Below are 21,591 nucleotides of genomic sequence, written 5' to 3'. Positions count from 1 at the left end.
TCTCCTTCACTACATACATGCATGCATGCACTCACACATACGCACACACACAGCGTTTTGTTCTCTAGAGTTTAAATTCTGGTTCTCTCTTAATTATCTACAAATCTACTTGAGCAGTCATACCTATGCCTGTGACCTTATGATTATCCTTACACTGACTTTCAAATACGTAGCTCTACTTATGAATTCTATTTTTAAAAAATAAAAAGTTAAGATGAAAGTCACTATGTTAACCATTTTAAAATGTGCATTTGAATGGTTTTTAGTATATCCATAATGTTTTGCAACTGTCACTACTACCTAATTCCAGAATGTTATCATCACCCCCAAAAGAAACCTTGTATCCATGAGAAAGCCCCTCCCTATTCACACGTTCCTCTAGGCCCTGGCAGCCACTAGTCTTCTTTCTATGTCTGTGGATTTGCCTATTCTGGATATATCACATAATGTGACCTTTTGCATATAACTTCTTCACTTAGCATCATGTTTCCAAGGCCTTTGCATGCTGTAGCAAATATCACTACTTCTTTCTATGACTGAATAATATTCTATTTATAGATATGCCATGTTTTGTTTATCCATTCATTCCTTGGTGGACATTTGAGCTGTTTCTACTTTTGGCTATTATGAATAGTGTTGCTGTAAACACTCATATACAAATTTTTGTGTGGACATGTGTTTCAGTTCTCTTGAGTGTATAACTATTAGTGGAATTGCTGGTTCATATGGTAACTGTAATGTTAACTCTATGTTTAACTTTTTAAGGAAATGCCAAGCTGTTTTCCACAGCAGCTATACAATTTTACATTCCCACCAGCAATGTATGAGTGTTTCAGTTACTTCATATCCTCACCAACACTTGTTGTTATAGCCATCCTAATGGGTATAGACTGGTATCATTTTGGTTTTTATTTGCATTTCCCCAGTGAAAAATAATTTTGAGCATCTTTTCATATTCTTATGGCTATTTGTGTATCTTCTTCAGAGAAATGCCTATTCAACATCTTTGAGGATTTAGCATCAATGTCCATCAGGGATATCGGCCTGACATTTTCCTTGGTTTGTCTTGTTTTTTGCTTTAAATATGTCCCAGAGATTCTGGTACATTGTGTCTTCATTCTCATTGGTTTCAAAGAACATCTTTATTTCTGCCTTCATTTCATTATTTACTCAGTAGTCATTTAGGAGCGGGTTGTTCATTTTCCATGTAGTTGTGTGGTTTGGAGTGAGTTTCTTAATCCTGAGTTCTAGTTTGATTGCACTGTGGTATTAGAGACTGTTTATTATGATTTCCGTTCTTTTGGGTTTGCTGAGGAGTGTTTTACTTAAAATTATGTGGTCAATTTTAGAATAAGTGTGATGAGGTGCTGAGAAGAATGTATATTCTGTTGATTTGGGGTGGAGAGTTTTGTGGATGTCTATTAGGTCTGCTGGGTCCAGAGCTGAGTTCAAATCCTGAATATCCTTGTTAATTTTCTGTCTCGTTGATCTAATATTGACAGTGGGGTGTTGAAGTCTCCCACTGTTATTGTGTGGGAGTCTAAGTCTCTTTGTAGGTCTCTAAGAACTTGCTTTATGAATCTGGGTACTCCTGTATTGGGTGCATATATATTTAGGATAGTTAGCTCTTCTTGCTGCATTGATCCCGTTATCATTATGTAATGCCATTCTTTTTCTCTTTTGATCTTTGTTGGTTTTAAGTCTTTTGTATCAGAGATTAGGATGGTAACTCCTGCCTTTTTTTCTTTGCTTTCCATTTGCTTGGTAAATCATCCTCCATCCCTTTATTTTGAGCCTATGTGTGTCTTTGCATGTGAGATAGATTTCTCGAATGTAGCACACTGATAGGTCTTGACTCTTTATCCAGTTTGCCAGTCTGTCTTTTAATTGGGTCATTTAGCCCATTTACATTTAAGGTTAATATTGTTATGCGTGAATTTGATCCTGTCATTATGATGCTAGCTGGTTGCTTTGCCTGTTAGTTGATGCAGTTTCTTCATAGTGTCGATGTTCTTTACAATTTGGTATGCTTTTGCAGTGGCTGGTACCCGTTGTTCCTTTCCATATTTAGTGCTTCCTTCAAGAGCTCTCGTAAGGCAGGCCTGGTGGTGACAAAATCTCTCAGCATTTGCTTGTCTGTAAAGGATTTTATTTCTCCTTCGCTTATGAAGCTTAGTTTGGCTGGATATGAAATTCTGGGTTGAAAAATATTTTCTTTGGGAATGTTGAATATTGGCCCTGACTCTCTTCTGATTTGCAGGTTTCTGCAGAGAGATCTACTGTTAGTCTGATGGACTTACCTCTGTGGGTAACCCGACCTTTCTCCCTGGCTGCCCTTAACATTTCTTCCTTCATTTCATACTTGGTAACTCTGATGATTATGTGTCTTGGGGTTGCTCTTGTCGAGGAGCATCTTTGTGGTGGTCTCTGTATTTCCTGAATTGGAATGTTGGCCTGTCTTGCTAGGTTGGGGAAGTTCTCCTGGATCATATCCTGAAGAGTGTTTCCAACTTGGTTCCATTCTCCTTGTCACTTTCAGGTGCACCAATCAAACGTAGATTTGGTCTTTTCACATAGTCCTATGTTTCTTGGAGGCTTTGTTCATTCCTTTTTATTCTTTTTTCTCTAATCTTGTTTTCATGTTTTATTTCATTAATTTGATTTTCAATCACTGATATCCTTTATTGGTGACCTTCGGATGGGGCTTTGAGTGGACGTGCTGTTTCTTTCTGTTTGTTACTTTTCCTTCTGACAGTCAGGCCCCTCTGCTGCCGGTCTGCTGAAGTTTGCTAGAGGTCCATTCCCGACCCTGTTTGCCTGGGTATCACCAGTGGAGGCTGCAGAACAGCAAAGATTGCTGCCTGATCTTTCCTCTGGAAACTTTGTTCCAGAGGGGCACCTGCCAGATGCCAGCCAGAGCTCTCCTGTATGAGGTGTCTGTTGGCCGCTACTGGGAAGTGTCTCCCAGTCAGGATACACGGGGGTCAGGGATCCACTTGAGGAGGCAGTCTGACGTTAGCAGAGCTCGATTGGTGTGCTGGGAGGTCTGCTGCTCTCTTCAGAGCCCTCAGGCAGGGACGTTTAAATCTGATGAAGTTGCGCCCACAGCCACCCCTTTCTCCAGGTGCTCTGTCCCAGACAGATGGGTTTTTTTTTTTTTTATCTGTAAGTCCCTGTACGGGGCTGCTGCCATTTTTTCAGAGATGCCCTGCCCAGACAAGGGAAATCTGGCAGTCTGGCCACAGCAGCCTTGCAGAGCTGCAGTGGGCTCTGCCCAGTTCGAACTCCCCAGTGGCTTAGTTTACACTGTGAGTGCAAAACCAGCTACTCAGGCCTCAGCAATGGCGGATGCCCCTACCCCCACCAAGCTTGAGCGTCCCAGGTGGATCTCAGACTGCTGCTGTGCTGGCAACGAGAATTTCAAGCCCGTGAATCTTAGTTTGCTGGGCTCGATGGGAGTGGGACCCGCTGAGCCAGACCACTTGGCTCCCTGGCTTCAGCACCCCTTTCCAGCGGAGTGAACGCTTCTGTCTCTCCGCCGTTCCAGGTGCCACTGGGGTATGGAAAAAAAGAACTCCTTTAACTAGTTTGGTGTCTGAAACCCAGGGCTCTGGTGGGGTAGGCAACCCAGGGAATCTCCTGGTTTGTAGGTTGTGAAAACTGTGGGACAAACACAGTATCTGTGCGGGAGTTCCTCAGGCTCAGTCTGTCATGGCTTCCCTTGGGTGGTGGAGAAAATTCCCCGACCCCTTGCACTTCCCAGGTGAGGCAACGCCCCACCCTGCTTTGGCTCGCCCTCTGTGGACTGCACCCACGGTCCAACCAGTCCCAATGAGATGAACAGGGTACCTCAGTTGGAAATGCAGGAATCACCCGCATTCTGTGTCCATCTTGCTGGGAGCTGCAGACTGGAGCTGTTCCTATTCGGCCGTCATGCGGGCAATCCCCCCCGACCTTTTTTTTTTTTTTTTTTTTTCTTTTTTTGAGACGGAGTCTTGCTCTGTCGCCCAGGCTGGAGTGCAGTGGCGCGATCTCGACTCACTGCAAGCTCCGCCTCCCGGGTTCACGCCATTCTCCTGCCTCAGCCTCCGAGTAGCTGGGATTACAGGCGCCCGGCTAATTTTTGTGTGTGTATTTTTGGTAGAGACAGGGTTTCACCTTGTTAGCCAGGATGGTCTTAATCTCCTGACCTCATGATCCGCCTGCCTCGGTCTTCCAGAGTGCTGGGATTACAGACGTGAGCCACCGCACCCGGCCTTTTTTTTTTTTTTTTAAAGAGATGGGAGTCTCACTGTCTTACCCAGGCTGGAGTGCAGTGACACATTCTTAGTTCACTGTAACCTCAAGCTCCTGGGCTTAAGAGATCCTCCCGCCTCAGCTTCCTGAGTAGCTGGGACTATAGGCGTGCACCACCACACCTGACTAATTATATTTATTTATTTTTTAATTTTATTTCATTTTTGTAGAAATAAGTTCTCACTGTGTTGTGTTGCCCAAGCTGGCCGCGAGCAATCCTCCCACCTCAGGCTCCCAAGGCACTGGGATTACAGGCGTGAGCCACTGCCCGTGGCGCAGTGTAATCGTTACTTGTATTGTGTATGACATTCTCTAGTTGGTATTTTATGCTTTCCTTGAAAAGTCTCGTTTTGATAGAGAATATTTTCTGCCATTTTGTCTGGTTCATTTTTTTTCTATTACTGTGAGTTTAAGTAACCTTTTATAGCCAGTAAGATAGCCCATTAAGCCCATTATACTTCCTTGGTGGTTGATTTTCCCTCTTCTGCGTACATAGGAAATGCTCGGAACTTCTTTACGTTTTTCAAACACAGCTGGCTCTGAAACTGCTCCAGTGTCTGAAAGTGACGGATGCGCCTCATTTCTATGGCCTGCCGTCCCTTGAGCGGACCTTACGAGGGATGGCTAACCTCACTGCGTTTCCGGGGTGGAGCTCACACTCCCCTCTCACAGAGCCTCTCGATATCTGTGTGAAGTACTTGTCAGGTCTCCTTGAGGTAAGTAAAAATAACGCCCCCCCGCCCATGGTACTTATTTACTATTTATTGATTGCTTTTATTTTGTGTCAGACCACAAGTGCATTTTATGTTACTCTATTCAATGTAGAATATTATGCATTGTTTATATAAGTCATAAATAGTGAAATGTTTTAGTGATTTTTATTAATTGGTAAGGAAGGTCACTTTTATAAATACCCTGATTTTCAAAAAAATAAATGGAAACTTTTGACGCTCAAAGGAAGTGTTCACTAGAGCATTTCAGATTTTGGATTTTTGGATTAGGCCTGCCGTCCCTTGATGCTCAACCAGTAAGTATATGATACAGTATTTCAAAATCCAAAGAACACAAAAATTCAAACACTTCTGGTCCCAAGCATTTGGTATACGGCAAACTCAGTCTGTACAATGTTAAAGGATATTTGTTGTTTCTTTTTATTCCAGTTTGTGCAGTTTTAGATGCTACCGCTATGAACATTCTTACCTTTTGGTGAAAATGAGCATCTTTTTTGAAATTTTATCTTCTGTTACTGAAATATGTAAATACAGCCAATTTTTATACATTGACCATGTATCCAGCAATTCTTATTTCCAATATCAAAACAAAAACCTTTAATTTTTCACCCTTCAGTATGCTGTTTATAGTTTTTTTTTGTCAATTAAGAAAAATCAAATAAAGGAAGTTTTCTTTTGTCCTGTTTTGCTAGGAGCTTTGTTTTTTAATTCATAATTATATATTGCTTTTTTCTGTATCTTTTAGGATAATCACACGATTTTTCTCTTATATTCCATTATTGATTGATTTTAAAATGTTAAACCTTGCATTTCTGGAAACATTTCAGTTAGGTTGTGATGTATTATTCTTTTTATATATTAATGGATTTATTTTCTTAATTTTTTAGAATTCTGAAGTTTTTAGAATTATTCTACCTATTTCCTCATGTAAAAATGTTTTTCGAATTTTGCATCTTTTTTCTCTTAAAGAATTTGTTAAGTTTTTAATATCAAAATCATTCCATTCTTATGACTAAAATGGGAGAATGACGAATTAATGCAGCAGGGAGATTCTAAGAACATGACCTTTTCAACCATTTTAACTCTTTTCCTTTATATAACTTTTTTTTTTTTGGAATAGCTGATTTGCATTAATATGATTTTGTTCTCTAGTGTTAGATAGAATTTGATTGTGAAACAATCTTGGCTTGCAGTTTTCTTTTTGGGAAGATAGTAAATTATGAAATGACTTTTTTTTTTTTTTTAATAAAGACAGAATCTTGCTCTGTTGCCCAGGCTGGAGTGCAATGGCGCGATATTGGCTCACTGCAACCTCCGCCTCCCGGGTTCAAGTGATTCTCCTGCCTCAGCCTCCCAAGTAGCTGGGATTACAGGTGCCCACTACCACGCCCAGCTAATTTTTGTATTTTAATAGAGAGTGTTTCTCCAGGTTGGCCAGGCTGATCTCGAACTCCTGACCTCAGGTGATCCATCTGCGTTGGCCTCCCAAAGTGCTGGGATTACAGGTGTGAGCCACCCTGTCCAGCCTGAAATGACTTTTTAAATAGATCTAAAATCATTCAGAGTTTCTTTTTATGTGTTTCAGCCTTAGTAAGTTGTGTTTTTGTAGAATTTAAAAACTTTTTATCTAATTTTTAAAATTATTAGTGTAAAGTTATTCATCAAATTTACTTTTTAAATGTCTGCTGAATCTGTGGTGAGGTCCCCTTTCATTCCAGACATTAATTATTCCTTTCTCAGTTTTTCTTGATTTGTCTTCCTAATAGAATGAACCTTTGGCTTTGTTGATTCTCTGTTTAACATTTTTCTCCTGTTTTATTTCTGCCAATATTTATTATCTCCTACTTTTAGTTTAGTTTGCAGGTCTTTTTCTAACATTTTAAGGTAGAGGCTTACGTCATTGATTTTTTTAAAGTCTTTCTCAAATGTGCATTTTTAGCTCTAATCCTCTAAGCATGGCTTTATGCCATGTTTTTACTATCATTAGGTCAAAATATTTCTGTTGTGATATAAGAAATATGACAGTGATATGGTTGTACATAGTTCTGTGAGAACAGCCTCATCACAGTGGCCTGACAATTTTACATGTCTGCTGTTGGGCTTCATAGACAAGGCATAACCACAGCTGATCTAAATCTTGGCAGAATTTCCCATGATCCTTCTGGAACATGAGAATATGAAAGGCTTATGAGCAGCTGACTATACAAGGTTGATTCTCATTTATTTCACTGTCTGTTAGGAAGTGAGGAGCCTGTTATTGGTTCCTAGGTTCTGATGAGCACTGGGCTTTCTGCCTTGCTCTCCTTGGGGCATAACTACAGGTTATAAAACTGCTTTACCGCAACTTGGCATGGGCTTCTCAGCAACAGAGTGTCCTACATCTGTGTTATAGTCATCTGGCCCCTTTGTTTCAATGTCATCCTGTGCAAGGGATACTAGGAGCTGGCACCTTTGACTATTTTTGTTTTTGCAGTTTATGTTGGTAATAAACTGTCTGAATCTAAAAAGTACTCATTGTTTTCTTCCTGGACAAATCTGTCAGCCTTGTTTTGATTGTTAACCGTGTTAGGACCTCGAGAATAACTCTTGTAGGAAGCATTGTAGAGTTAGATTTTGAAAGATAAGTAAATTGATAGCGATAGGAATAGACATTCTAGACATGGAATTCTCTGATAAAATTGTATCTGTAACCTCCTGTTGTTTTTTTTTTCATGCTGTGGGTGCCTTCTTGCCATTATATAGTCTCTACCTACTGCCAGATTATTTTTCAGAAACATAAATTTTTCAGTCCGGACTTCTTTTCAAGAGCGTAAGTCTCAATAATTTTGCATTTTGAGTTTTGTCTCCATTGTAGTTTTTTCCCATGTCTCTGAATTTTCAGTTATATCTGGCTGTTTTTCCAAAATAAAAATGCGTTTTAAAAAGACTACTTCTCTCATATAGTTTCCTCTCTTTTAGGGGTGGCAATCTGTACAAAAAATTTAAGCTCTAACTTATTTATTTCCTTTTTAAGGAAAAGGCTTCCTTTTGTAAACTTTTTCTTATTCTTCCAAAGTTGGATTCTTACCTAATATTGTTTGGCCTTTCCTGTAGGTTATATACCTGTAACAATTTATATGTGGCTATTACTTAATACATTTTATTTTTATTTATTTTACTTTCTTTCTTTGAGACACGGTCTTGCCCTGTTGCTTAGGCTGGAGTGCAATGGCACAATCACAGCTCACTACAGCATCAACCTGCTGGGCCCAAGTCATCTTCCCACCTCAGCCTCCTAAGTAGCTGGGGCCACAGGTGTGCACCACTACATCTGCCTGTTTTTTAAATTTTTTTGTAGAAATGGGTCTCACTATGTTGCCCAGGTTTGCCTTGAATTCTTGGGCTCAAAGGTTCTTCCCACTTTGGCTTCCAAAAGTGCTACTATTACAGGCATGAGCCACTGTACCTGGACCTTTATTTTGTTTTCTGCATTGCTCTAGTAGACTGTGAGCTTATAAGTATCATCTTTGGACTATTTCTACTATCCTATGGCTACTTCATTGACCTAGCATAGTCATTTGCTAGGTCATGTAAAAAAAAAACCATTTTTACATAGTGGTTAGTGAATCAGTTAATTAATATAAATGCTACATAATACATATATATTGGGTATAGTTTTTAAATTAAAATACAGTTTGAAAAACATTTTGGAAATGTGACATAAATGATTATAAAAATGTTTTATTTTTGTATTTTTATTAAATAATGATTTAAATAATTAAATAATAAAAAAATTTATTTTATTAAATAATGATTTAAATAATATATATACACACACACATACACACACACACATTCAGTGTAAATCATACTTTGGTCTTATCTAGAACTTTTTTCCAAAAACACATATTGTATTTTAAAACAGATTTAAAGGTTATAAATACTCTTTGCTGTACTATAAAATTTAATATGAATTTTACTGGAGTCCCTTTAATAAAATAAATTTCATTTTTAAAGTATAAATATTGAAAATGGATCAACTCTCAGTATACCAATTAGTTATTTTATGCTGTCTATGATCAGAAATGTATGAATTTTTAAAAACTGGTGTATTAAAGAGTTAATGATAATATTTCTTAGAAAGTCAGCCCCTCTAGTGCATTTAAAATATAATTCAGTTAGTCTAGCTAATGGCCTGTCTATCTCATTAGGTTTTTCAAAAAAACAACTCCTGGATCCAGTGACCTTTTGAATGGTATTTTGTATCTTGATTTCCTTCAGTTCAGCTCTGATTTTGGTTATTTCTTGTCTTCTGCTAGCTTTGGGGTTGATTTGTTTTTCTCTAGTTCTTTTAGTTGTGATGTTAAGTTGTTAATTTGAGATCTTTCTGACTTTTCGATGGAGGCATTTAGTGCTATGAATATCCCTCTTAACACAGCCTTAGCTGTGTCCCAGAGATTCTGATGTGTTGTAACTTTCTTCTCGTGAGTTTACCTGTGTAACAAACAATTCACATGTACCCCTGAACCTAAAAGTTTAAAAATTGAAAAAAATATATAATTCAACCTATAACTACCTAGTTTATAGCATTTTTTGTAATGTAATTTATAAATACTATACTTACAAACCTTTTACAGAGTCTGTCTCCTCTAGAAAGTGAGTTTTACTGTTTGAAATCAGGAATAGGTAAGGACTTGCCACAGTGGTAACTAAAGAAGCAGTGAAGTGTTGCCCCATTTATGTTTAGAAACTATCAGAAGTGCTTTTGTTTTAAAATTATGTGCAAAGACTTTAGATCACACCTATGTTTCAAATACCAGAAATTGAAAAAAGGGCTTAGTTCTAAGTAAGAAGTGTAGTCAAAAAGGCAATAGTCCATTCTGTGTTCAGTTGTCTTTGAGGTAATACAACTTAGTAACAGTTTGTTAGCTATAGGATACATAAAAAGCACAGTCCCTGTTATGTAATATTTTGCAGTTATAAAAATTTTGATTAGCAAATCTTGCTTTGTTTAAAAAGGAGTTTGTTTCATGCTTCATAAACCATGTCGAGCAGAAAATCTTTATGTCTTCATGTTAAATGGCAGTAAAATATTAGGAAGAAATCTGTTGCTTTTGTTAGCAGTTGTAGCAGGGTAACATTTACTCTTGGGACTATCTGCTTAATTTATTAATTACATAAACAGGTATCCCTATTGTACTACTAATGACTAAATTCGTATTTTAAAGAATAGAGTAAGGCTTATTGAGCGAATATTGAAACAAAGTCATTGTTGGTCCAAATGATTTGCTTCATAGTTACTTAGTAATTAAAGCTGTTTCCTTTTTGGGAGGGAGCCGTATTTCTAATAAAAGATTAGCTTGTTTCTGCACAGTGAAATTTGAATATGAGTATTTACTTTTTGTAGCTGTGAAATGAGACTTTTTAACAAAGCATGATTAATTATGATAGGTGAATAAACTATGATAATTAAACCTTTAAATCAGATACATGATGTATAATTCCAGAGGTCTGACAAAAATATCAAGTAGAAAAAAATATTGGCAAAGTTCTTGACTTGTCATTTATAAGCTAGAATTAAAAATCATTACACAGATGACAGACGTTAGATATCTCCAAAGATGACTTAGAGGAAGATAATAAGGACCTGATCATTTAGATATTTTATCTTTAAAATAGTCACTTAAAATTTTAAATTTTTGACCTTGGGGAAGGGGCAGCTGTGGAGGCAACTTCATCAAACTTAAATGTTCCTCCTGCCGGCTCTGAAGAGAGCAGTGGATTTCCCAGCACAGCACTCAAGCTCTGCTGAGGGACAGACTGCCTCCTTAAGTGGGTCCCTGAACCCCGTGCTTCCTGACTGGGAGACACCTACCAGCAGGGGTCGACAGACACCTCATACAGGAGAGCTTCCCTGGCATCTGGCAGTGCTCCTCTTGGACAAAGCCTCCAGAGTAAGGAACAGGCAGCAATGTTTGCTGTTCTGCAGCATCTGTTGGTGATACCCAGGCAAACAGGGTCTGGAGTGGACCTCCAGCCAACTCCAGCAGACCGGCAGCAGAGGGGCCTGACTGTTAGAAGGAAAACTAACGAACAGGAATAGCATCAGCGAAAAGGGCTTCCACTCAGAGGCCCCATCCGAAGGTCACCAACATCAAAGACCAAAGGTAGATAAATCCATGAAGATGAAGAAAACCCAATGCAAAAAGGCTGAAAATTCCAAAAATCAGAATGCCTCTTCTCCAAAGGATCACAACTTCTCGCCAGCAAGGGAACAAAACTGGACAGAGAATGAGTTTGATGAATTGACAGAAGTAGGCTTCAGCAGGTGGGTAGTAACAAACTCCTCCGAGCTAAAGGAGCATGTTCTAACCAGATGCAAGGAAGCTAAGAACCTTGAAAAAAGGTTAGAGGGATTGCTAACTAGAATAACCAGTTTAGAGAAGAACATAAATGACCTGATGGAGCTGAAAACCACAGCATGAGAACTTCATGACACATAACACAAGTATCAATAGCTGAATCGATGAATCAGAAGAAAGGATATCAGAGGTTGAAGATCAACTTAATGAAATAAAGCATGAAGCCAAGATTAGAGAAAAAAGAATAAAAGGGAACGCACAAAGCCTCCAAGAAATATGGGACTATGTGAAAAGACCAAACCTGCATTTGACTGGTGTACTTGAAAGTGACAGGGAGAATGGACCAAGTTGGAAAACACTCTTCAGGGTATTATCCAGGAGAACTTCCCCAACCTATCAAGACAGGCCAACATTCCAATACAGGAAATACAGTGATCACCACAAAGATGCTCCTCGACAAGAGCAACCCCAAGACATATGATCATCAGATTTACCAAGGCTGAAATGAAGGAAAATATGTTAAGGGCAGCCAGAGAGGTCAGGTTACCCACAAAGGGAAGCCCATCAGACTAATAGCAGATCTCTCTGCAGACACCCTACAAGCCAGAAGAGAGTGGGGGCCTATTCAATATTCTTAAAAGAATTTTCAACCCAGAATTTCATATCCAGCGAAACTAAGCTTCATAAGCGAGGGAGAAATAAAATCCCTTACAGACAAGCAAATGCTGAGAGATTTTGTCACCACCAGGCCTGCCTTGCAAGAGCTCCTGAAGAAAGCACTAAATATGGAAAGGAACAACTGATACCAGCCACTGCAAAAGCATACCAAATTGTAAAGACCATTGACACTAAGAAGAAACCGCATCAACTAATGGGCAAAACAACCAGCTAGCATCGTAATGACAGGATCAAATTCATGCTTAACAATATTAATCTTAAATGTAAATGGGCTAAATGCCCCAATTAAAAGACACAGACTGGCAAATTGGATAAAGAGTTAAGACCTGTCAGTGTGTTGTATTCAGGAGACCCATCTCACATGCAGAGACACACATGAGTTTGAAATAAAGGGATGGAGGATGATTTACCAAGCAAATGAAAAGCAAAAAAAAAAGCAGGGGTTGCAGTTTTCATCACTGATAAAACAGACTTTAAAGCAACAGAGATCAAAAAAGACAAGGACATTACATAGTGATAAAGGGATCAATGCAGCAAGAAGAGCTTACTATCCTAAATATATATGCACCCAATACAGGAGCACCCGGATTCATAAAGCAAGTGCTTAGAGACCTACAAAGAGACTTAGACTCCCACACAATAACAGTGGGAGACTTTAACACCCCACTGTCAATATTAGATCAACGAGACAGAAAATTAACAAGGATATTCAGGACTTGAACTCAGCTCTGGACCAAGCAGACCTAATAGACATCTACAGAACTCTCCACCCCAAATCTATAGAATATACATTCTTCTCAGCACCACATCACACTTATTCCAAAATTGACCACATAATTGGAAGTAAAACACTCCTCAGCAAAGGCAAAAGAGTGGAAATCATAACAAACAGCCCCTCAGACTACAGTGCAATCAAGTTAGAACTCAGGATTGAGAAACTCACTCCAAACTGCACAACTACATGGAAACTGAGCAACCTGCTTCTGAATGACTACTGGGTAAATAATGAAATTAAGGCAGAAATAAATAAGTTATTTGAAACCAAAGAGAACAAAGACATAGTGTACCAGAATCCCTGGGACACAGCTAAAGCTGTGTTTAGAGGGAAATTTATACCACGAAATGGCCACAGCAGAAAGGGGAAAGGATCTAAAATCGACACCCTAACATCACAATTAAAAGAACTAAAGAAGCAACAGCAAACAAATTCAAAAGCTAGCAGAAGACAAGAAATAACTTAAGATCAGAGCAGAACTGAAGGCAATATAAACACGAAAAACCCTTCAAAAAAATCAATGAATCCAGGAGTTGGTTTTTTGGAGGAGAACAACAAAATAGTTAGACTGCTAGCCTGAATAATAAAGGAGAGAGAAGAATCAAATAGACACAATAAAAAGTGATAAAAGGGAGATCAGCACTGATCCCACAGAAATACAAACAACCATCAGAGAATGCTATAAACACCTCTATGCAAATAAACTAGAAAATCTAGAAGAAATGGATAAATTCCTGGACACATACACCCTCCCAAGACTAAACCAGGAAGGAGTTGAATCCCTGAATAGACCAATAACAAGTTCTGAAATTGAGGCAATAATTAATAGCCTACCTACCAAAAAAAGGACCAGAGGGATTCATAGGACCAGAGGGATTAATAGCCGAATTCTACCAGAGGTACAAAGGGGAGCTGTTACCATTCCTTCTGAAACTATTCCAAACAGTAGAAAAGAGGGAATCCTCCCTAACTCATTTTTTGAGGCCAGCATCATTCTGATACCAAAACCTGGCATAGGCACAACAACAAAAAAGAAATTTTCAGGCCAGTATCACTGATGAACATCAATGCAAAATCCTCAATAAAAGACTGGCAAACCAAATCCAGCAGCACATCAAAAAGCTTATCCACCATGATCAAGTTGGCTTCATCCCTGGGATGCAAAGCCTGTTCAACATACACAAATCAATAAATGTGATCCATCATATAAACAGAATGAATGACAAAAACCACATGATTATCTCAATAGATACAGAAAAGGCCTTCGATAAAATTCGACATCCCTTCATGCTAAAAATTCTCTATAAACTAGGTATTTGATGGAACATATCTCAAAATAATAAGAGCCATTTATGACAAACCCACAGCCAATGTCATACTGAATGGGCAAACCTGGAAGCATTCCCCTTGAAAATGAGCACAAATTATTTATAAACTCTTTAAAAGGATGCTATAACATTTTAAAAAATATTATAAGCATATTCTAAGTTACAACTGTGTACTAAGAGGGCACTGCACATCTTTTTTTTTTTTTTTTTTACAGACTTTAAAAGGAAAAATATTGAAACTAAGAATTTTTGTTTTTGTTTTGAAAAAGTACAGGATCTCACTCTACAACTTAGGCTGAGTGCAGTGGTGCAATCATAGCTTACTGCAAGCTCCAGTTCCCGGGCTCAAATGATCCTCCCTCCTCAGCTTCCCCAGTAGCTGGGACTACAGGTGTCCACTGCCATGCCTGGCTAATGTTTTTTTTTTTTTTGTTTGTTTTTTTTAAGTAGAGACCTAGGTCTTGCTATGTTATGCAGGCTGAAGAATATTGTCTTTTAACACTGGCAAAATACCCATAACATAAAATGTACCATCTTATTCATTTTTAAGTATATAAACTAAAAATATTACAACTTTATAAGATAAGGATTCAATTCATATGAGTCAGTAGACAGTTATATATTTATCTTTATATACCATTAAGAATAAAGCCACCATGAAATTGTTTTCATTTGTTTTTCAGGTCATTACTTCTTTTTATGTGGAACGTGGAGGAAATGCTATGTCGTTCATGGGAAAAGGTGTTACAAAGAGCACAATTCTTTGCTTGCTTCACTTATCCCACGAGATGATGGCCCAGGCTGGGAGCTCGGTGAGCACATTAAAGCTGTCTGTCTTCTGAACAGTTGCTTGAAAGGGAATGTGCTGTGTCCAACACATTTCAAGCATATAAACTTGCTACATGAAAATGTCTCTTTTGACTTTTCTTTTTAGGAAACAAGAATGATTTTTGACTAGACTATTTCTTAGAAGTTGTATATTAGCAAATCTGAATTTTATTTGACATTGATTAAAATCTGCATTCACTGGAAAACTACAGTTTGTCTAAATCATGGGAAAAATAGCTTAAAAAAATTGTTATGTTTAACTTTTTAAGGAGAAACTGAGATTTTTTTTTGTTTGCCTTGTTTTGGCTGAATAATGGATTAAAACCAAGTCTAAAATACATTTTTATGTTGTTTTCATTAAAAATTCATAATTGTTTTAACCTTCCTGCGTTTTATTTTTAGAAACTTACCTAGAGTATTTCTGTTTCCCTTTTTTCCCTCTAGGAGTGGATGTCACTTTGGTTCTTGCCTTTGGGTAGTCATAGTGAAGAACACATTCCTACTCAACAAGGATTGGCTTGGTTGATTCCATTATGGGTTGATCGGGACCCAGAGGTGAGTGTGAAGGAGAAGCAAGTGTATTGTGTTCAGATTAAAACACAAATGACACAGGGCCGGGCGTGGTGGCTCACACCTGTAATCCTAGCACTTTGGGAGGCCGAGGCGGGCAGATCATGAGGTCAGGAGATCGAGACCATCCTGGCTAACACGGTGAAACCCCGTCTGTACTAAAAATACAAAAAAATTAGCTGGGCATGGCGGCGGGCACCTGTAGTCCCAGCTACTCGGGAGGCTGCAGGAGGAGAACGGAGTAAACTCGGGAGGCGGAGCTTGCAGTGAGCCGAGATCACGCCACTGCACTCCAGTCTGGATGACAGAGCAAGACTCCATCTCAAAAAAAAAAAAAAAAAAAACCATGACATAAAACATATATACATATACATGTTTGTATTATGGTATTATTGTAGTGACTCTACCTTATGTTTTATTTAAGCCCTGTTTTAGCTTAGGCTGCCATAACAAAATACTACAGATTGGGTGGCTTAGACAACAGAAACTTCTTTTCTCATAGAAGTTTTGGAAGCTGAAAGTCCAAGATCAGGGTGCCGGCATAGTCAAGTTCTGGTGAGGGCTCTCCTTCTGGCTTGTAGATGGCTACCTTCTTGCTGTGTATTCACGTGGCCTTTCCTTGCTCCATGCATGTGGAGCATGGGAGGGAGGGGTGGTGGAGAGACAGATTTGTCTTTTTTTTTTAATTATAAGGTTACCTGTCTTATTGAGATAGGACCACTCCCTTATGACCTCACTAAACCTTAATTATCTCCTAGAAGCCCTATCTTCAAATGTAGTCACTTGAGCATAAAGGCTTCAACATAAGAGTTTTGGAGGGATGCAGTTCAGTTCATAGTTTTCTACCCCTGGGCCCCTGAACTTCATGTTCTTCTTCCATGCAAAATGCTTTTATTCTCCCTCAACAACCTCAACAAAAGTCTTAACTTATTCCAAAATCAACTGTAAAATCTAAAGTCCAAAATCTCATCTAAATATCATCTAAACCATATCTGGGTAAGTCTCCAGATATAAACCTTCCTGAGACAGAATTCTTCTCCAAGTGTGAACTGTGAACCCATGCAAGTTATGTGCTTCCAAAAGATGATGATAGGATAGACTTTCCCATTGCAGAGAGAAATAGGAAAAAAGGAAGAAGTAATGGGTCCCAAGCAAGTCCAAAGCCTAACAAAGCAAATTCCATTAGATGTTAATCCTCAGGGATAGTGTTCTTTGGCTGGATGCTGTGCCTTACAGGCCCACCAGAGTGACCGAATCTAGATGGCTCTATGAGATGACTCCATCCCTTTGGCTCTCTTGAAGAGCCCCACCCATAAAGCTGTCTTCAAGGGCAGCCATGCCCCGGAAGCACTGGGCAGGGTCATCATCCTGGCCCACCGAAATCAGAGAGATCTTTGAAACTAAGGAGGAAAAGCCACCCCCTAGTCCTGTGGTGGGATTGGCAGCCTGGTGTTCTCCGAATCATTTTTTAGGTCATTCTTACTTTTCATTGAAGAATACAGTAGTCTTCCCTTATCAGAGGTTTCATTTTCCAAAAGCAGCCTGAAGATCAGAGTAGCCAAGCACTCCCTCACAATGCCTGCATTATTCACCTCACTTCATCTCTTTATGTAAGCATTTTATCATCTCACATCGTTATAAGAAGGCTGAGTGCAATACAGTAAGATATTTTGAGAGAGAGACCACATTCATATATTTTTTATTATAGCATATTGTTGTAATTGTTCTAATTTATTTTTAGTTATTGTTGCTAATCTCTTACTGTGCCTAATTTGTAAACTTTACCATAGATATGTACGTGTAGGAGAAAAGATAGTAGTTATAGGATTCAGTACTATCTGTGGTTTCAGGCATCCCCTGGGGGTCTTGGAATGTATTCCCAATGGATAAGGGAGGGACCACTGTAGCACATATTTGCTTACAGAATCCAGGAAGTCCAACAGCTTTCCTTCATTCTATGCATCTTTCTCTGTCCTCTTTAGTTCAAATTGGCAATGTCTTTGCTGATATAATCCCATCTCTATTCCTGGCTTCTGCTGAGATGTCTGATTAAGTCCATGAATTGCACCCGTGATCTCTTTCTTAAATGGTTATTCAGCCACATCCTCCATGTTCTCTTTAGAACAAGCTCTCATTTTTTTGCACGGATCGGCTGAGAATTTTTCAAATCTTGTTCTTGTTTCTTTTTGCTTACCCATTCTTAATTCCTTCTTTAATTCATCTCTCTCTTTTTGCATTTTGCTATAAGCAATCAGGAGGAACCAAGCCACTTTTTCAACACTTTGCTTAGAAATCTCAGTTAAATATCCAATTTCATTGCTCACAAGTTCTGCCTTCCGCAAAACACTGGAACATGACCACAGCTCAACCAGTTTTCTTGCTACTTTATAACAAGGATTGCCTTTCCTCAAATAACCTTTTTTAAATAACACTGTCCTCATTTTTTTCTGAGATCTCATGAGAATTACCCATGTCTACGTTTCTGGCATCCACCTCAAAACTCTTCTAGTCTCTAACCCATTACCCAGTGCCAAAGTCACTTTCGTGTGTTTAGGCATTTGTTTCAGCAGCATCCCCACTCCTTGGTACAAAAATCTGTATTAGTGTGCTCAGGCTTCCATTACCAAATACCATTGTCTGGGTGGCCTAAAAACGGAAATATATTTCTTACGCTTCTGGAGGCTACAGGTCCAAGATCAGAGTGTCAACATGGTTGGTTTCTGGTGAGAGCACTTTTCCTGGTTTACAAAGGGCTACCTTCTCACTGTGTGCTCACATGACCTCTCCTTGGAGCATGCACATGGAGAAAGATTTGTCTCCTTCCTGAGGCCACCATTCCTAGTGCAATAGGGTCCCACCCTTATAATCTCATTAAACTATAATCACCTAATAGCTCTCTCTCCAAATACAGTTTGGGGATTAGGGCTTCAACATATGAGTTTTGAGGAGACACAGTTCAGTGCACAGCACCCTCATTTTCAGTCAAATTTGTTCGAGTATAGATTGAAAATATAAAAGAGAAAAGGTTATAGTATCTATTACCTTCAGAAGAGTGGAAAATTATTGGAGAGGCTTAGCCATTTTGAAACAGTTGAAAAGGATCTGGAAATTATAGACATGCAAATTTAAGTGTCATGTAATGAAATTAAATTGAATGCAAAAAATTGCATTTGCATTACAATACAAAAATTTGTATTATTTCTTTCCAGTTTTAGCCAATTGTTTACTTTTTTCAAGCAAAGTGTGCTATTATAATAAAACCTTATTTATAGAAACATTTGAAATATATTTTTTAGTCACATTGAACTTGAACTTACTACTTGACTTTTATGACTGCATTTTTTTTTTAAACTCCATAGCTGTCATTGAAACTATATTTTTGGGTTAGAATTCAGAAATTTACCAAAACGTGTGGCTTGAACAGCAGTGGTTCTGCAGCAAGCGTATTATACCACATCAGTCTTACTTGGAAACATTTTTCTCTTGAAATAACTTTTGAGGAAAATATGAAATGCCTTGTAAAATGGTATTTTCCTCTTTGTTTAGAAGTTTTAAGAAAGTTAAAATCATTTATTTGGAAGAAACACTAAAAAATTAAGAAAGGTAGAACAAAGAATAGCTACCTTTTTTAGAATGAGGAATACATTGAAATTGTGTTCATAAAAGGTAAGTGCCCTGTGCTTTCCCTAGAAAAAGGCTTGCAGACTGTAATTTTTATGCATCTTTTTATACTCAGTTTTACTGTGCTTTGAAATTTGCTTATATTTAATTTTTCCTATATTCTTGAATCGTGGAATGGAGGACACTGTCTTCTATAGATGTCTTTTATAATTTAGGATCATAAAACCAATGGCATATTTTTTTAAAGTATGATATTTATGTACCAGAAAAACTAAGAATTCATGTTAGGAAAAGGGCTTATTTGATTCAACTGCTTTCTCTTTAATTTGAACAGGTGAGATTCACTTCGCTGGGGTTAGGATCAGCACTGACCACCCTTGAAACTGGCTGTGTGGCCTTAGCAAACAGTTGTCAGAATATTTCCGGTGGGCTCTGGGGAACTGTGGTGAACATTCTTCTGGACCAGTCAGAATGTAGTATGGTGCGCCGGGAGGTATGTTTGTCTTTTCTCGTTTTTTCCTTAGAAATTCTTTGGGATAGCATCCATAAGCGATACTTGACTCCTGTTCAACGTGGTGGACTGACCGCTGACTGTGACTTCTTCTGCCTGTGAAAACCCAAACAAAATGACAGCAGAGGGTTTAGAAGGTTTTCATGCAGAGGAAAACCTGGAGTCCTTCCTTCCGATGAGATACAGTCCGAATATACTACATTTTAATGTGAACTTTTTTGTTATGCGTTGAAAAGTAGTTCACAGGAAAAATTACTTTTATATTATCTCAGCATTTATGGGTCTCTAATATTTCTGAAGCTTTAGTGTAGATAAGAGGCTGTCAAAATAACTCTCTTTATAGTATTTATCATATAACATGAGAGGGAAAAATAAACCCTGTTTTAATGCTTTCTAAATAGCTTGTGATTTGTTTTATTGCTGCTTTTATTAAGGTAATGATTCATGTAAATGGTTTTAAAACAATAATCAAATTGTACTTAGAGGCTTGTGAAAAAAACAGTAGCTCCTGGGTCCACCATTAGCCAGTCCCCAGTTCCAGGTTCAAAAGGCTAGTTTTTTTGCTATTTGCCTTCATGTTTTTAAGTAGTAATGTTTATATTTATGGCTGCTTCTTGATTTATCAACTTTAAAGCTTTTCTCTCACTTCAAGTTATCATGGTTGGAAATGTCAGTTTCTTAGAATCCTCCTGTTAATCCTGTCATTCTCCCATTATGCTTATATCATCTTTCATTAAGTAGACAACCAATGCTCCTATTCGTATGATTATTTAATTTGATCATCTTCAGGACCTAGTCAGTCAATTTGGACATTTGTGGTTTGTATTTCTAGTTAGCAGGTTTTTATTGAAAGGAGTCTGTATGAGAGAAGGGAGAAAGTGGGGGAGAAGGGTGTGTGTGTGTGTAATCTGAAAGGGGATAATAGAAACCTAAAATTATGTTTCTGAAATGCTACCAGAATTTATGTTATACAAATCATTTTTTAATAAAGCTGAATTCTGAAATAGGAAAAAATATATTTGCTGATGAAATAATTTTGTATACTGTTAGGTCATTACCTAACAAGAAATATGGTTTGACAATTCTCATAATGGCCTCTCAGCATGTGCAATTGACCAGAGATATGTCTTTTGCTATTACATTACAATATATTGGTTATTTCAGAGATGACAACAAGATGGCAGTATTGACCTTTTTTTTTTTTTTTTTACATTTTCAGGCTGCATTTATTCTTCAGAATCTCCTTGTAATTCCAATGCCTACAGAAATTATAAAGGATTATACTTGGCAGGTGGGTAATTTTAAACAATTATCAACCTAGTAGGTATTTAAAATTAATTGGTGATAAATTTTCAGCATAAGTAGTATATTTAATTACTGATGAAAGTATATACAAGACAAGGGCCTCTTAAAATAGAATGTAGAATTTTTCTTATGCTGACCATACTTAAAAATTCTTCTCTATAGTGTTCAAAATAATTTAAAACAAATAATAATAGTTAACATATGTTTACTATGTTTTAGGCACTCTTCTAGAAATGTGAGACATAGTAAGTTGTATAATTGTTTGACTTGTGAGCTGTTACCATCTTCATTTTCTAAACTTAGGAACTTGTGCACAGAGAGTTTAAATAGTCTGTCCTAAATCACACAGCTAGTCAGTGGTACTCCTTTGCTTTGAGTCTAGGCAGTCTCTTACCCACTTCGCTGTATTACTTCTCTAATTTAGTAATAATAGGCAAATTTGTAGATAGTTAAATATGTGTTGATGTTAGCATCTTTTTTCCCTTTTCTAGTTTAGTGCACAGTGCGGGTTATGGTTTATCTTGCTTTGGTTTCTGTTGGGTTAACTTTCTGTTTCATGTTCTGAACATCACATCAGTAAATAGTTACCTAACATTTTATAGCTTAC

General features: G+C 37.9%; 1 protein-coding gene across 12 annotated transcripts in view; it reads left to right on the top strand.

The window, feature by feature from the left end:
* The window catches only part of RTTN (rotatin), a 195,732-nt gene that overhangs the window by 91,064 nt on the left and 83,077 nt on the right, over positions 1 to 21,591 (top strand). For all 12 annotated transcript variants that reach the window (XR_004180103.1, XR_004180104.1, XM_031658898.1 and 9 more), the window contains 5 exons: positions 4,793 to 5,012; positions 14,833 to 14,961; positions 15,422 to 15,532; positions 19,503 to 19,661; positions 20,899 to 20,970. Coding sequence is in view for 10 of the 12 variants with exons in the window: in XM_031658898.1 (XP_031514758.1) it covers positions 4,793 to 5,012; positions 14,833 to 14,961; positions 15,422 to 15,532; positions 19,503 to 19,661; positions 20,899 to 20,970 (691 nt within the window). In the remaining 2 variants the exon portion in view is untranslated. The remainder of the gene's footprint in view (positions 1 to 4,792; positions 5,013 to 14,832; positions 14,962 to 15,421; positions 15,533 to 19,502; positions 19,662 to 20,898; positions 20,971 to 21,591) is intronic.

This window comes from Papio anubis, chromosome 19 (genome assembly GCF_008728515.1).
Source record: "Papio anubis isolate 15944 chromosome 19, Panubis1.0, whole genome shotgun sequence".
NCBI classification, from domain to species: domain Eukaryota; kingdom Metazoa; phylum Chordata; class Mammalia; order Primates; family Cercopithecidae; genus Papio; species Papio anubis.
The sequence above is the reverse complement of the archived record's forward strand: the minus strand, read 5'-3'. Positions and strand labels throughout refer to the sequence as shown.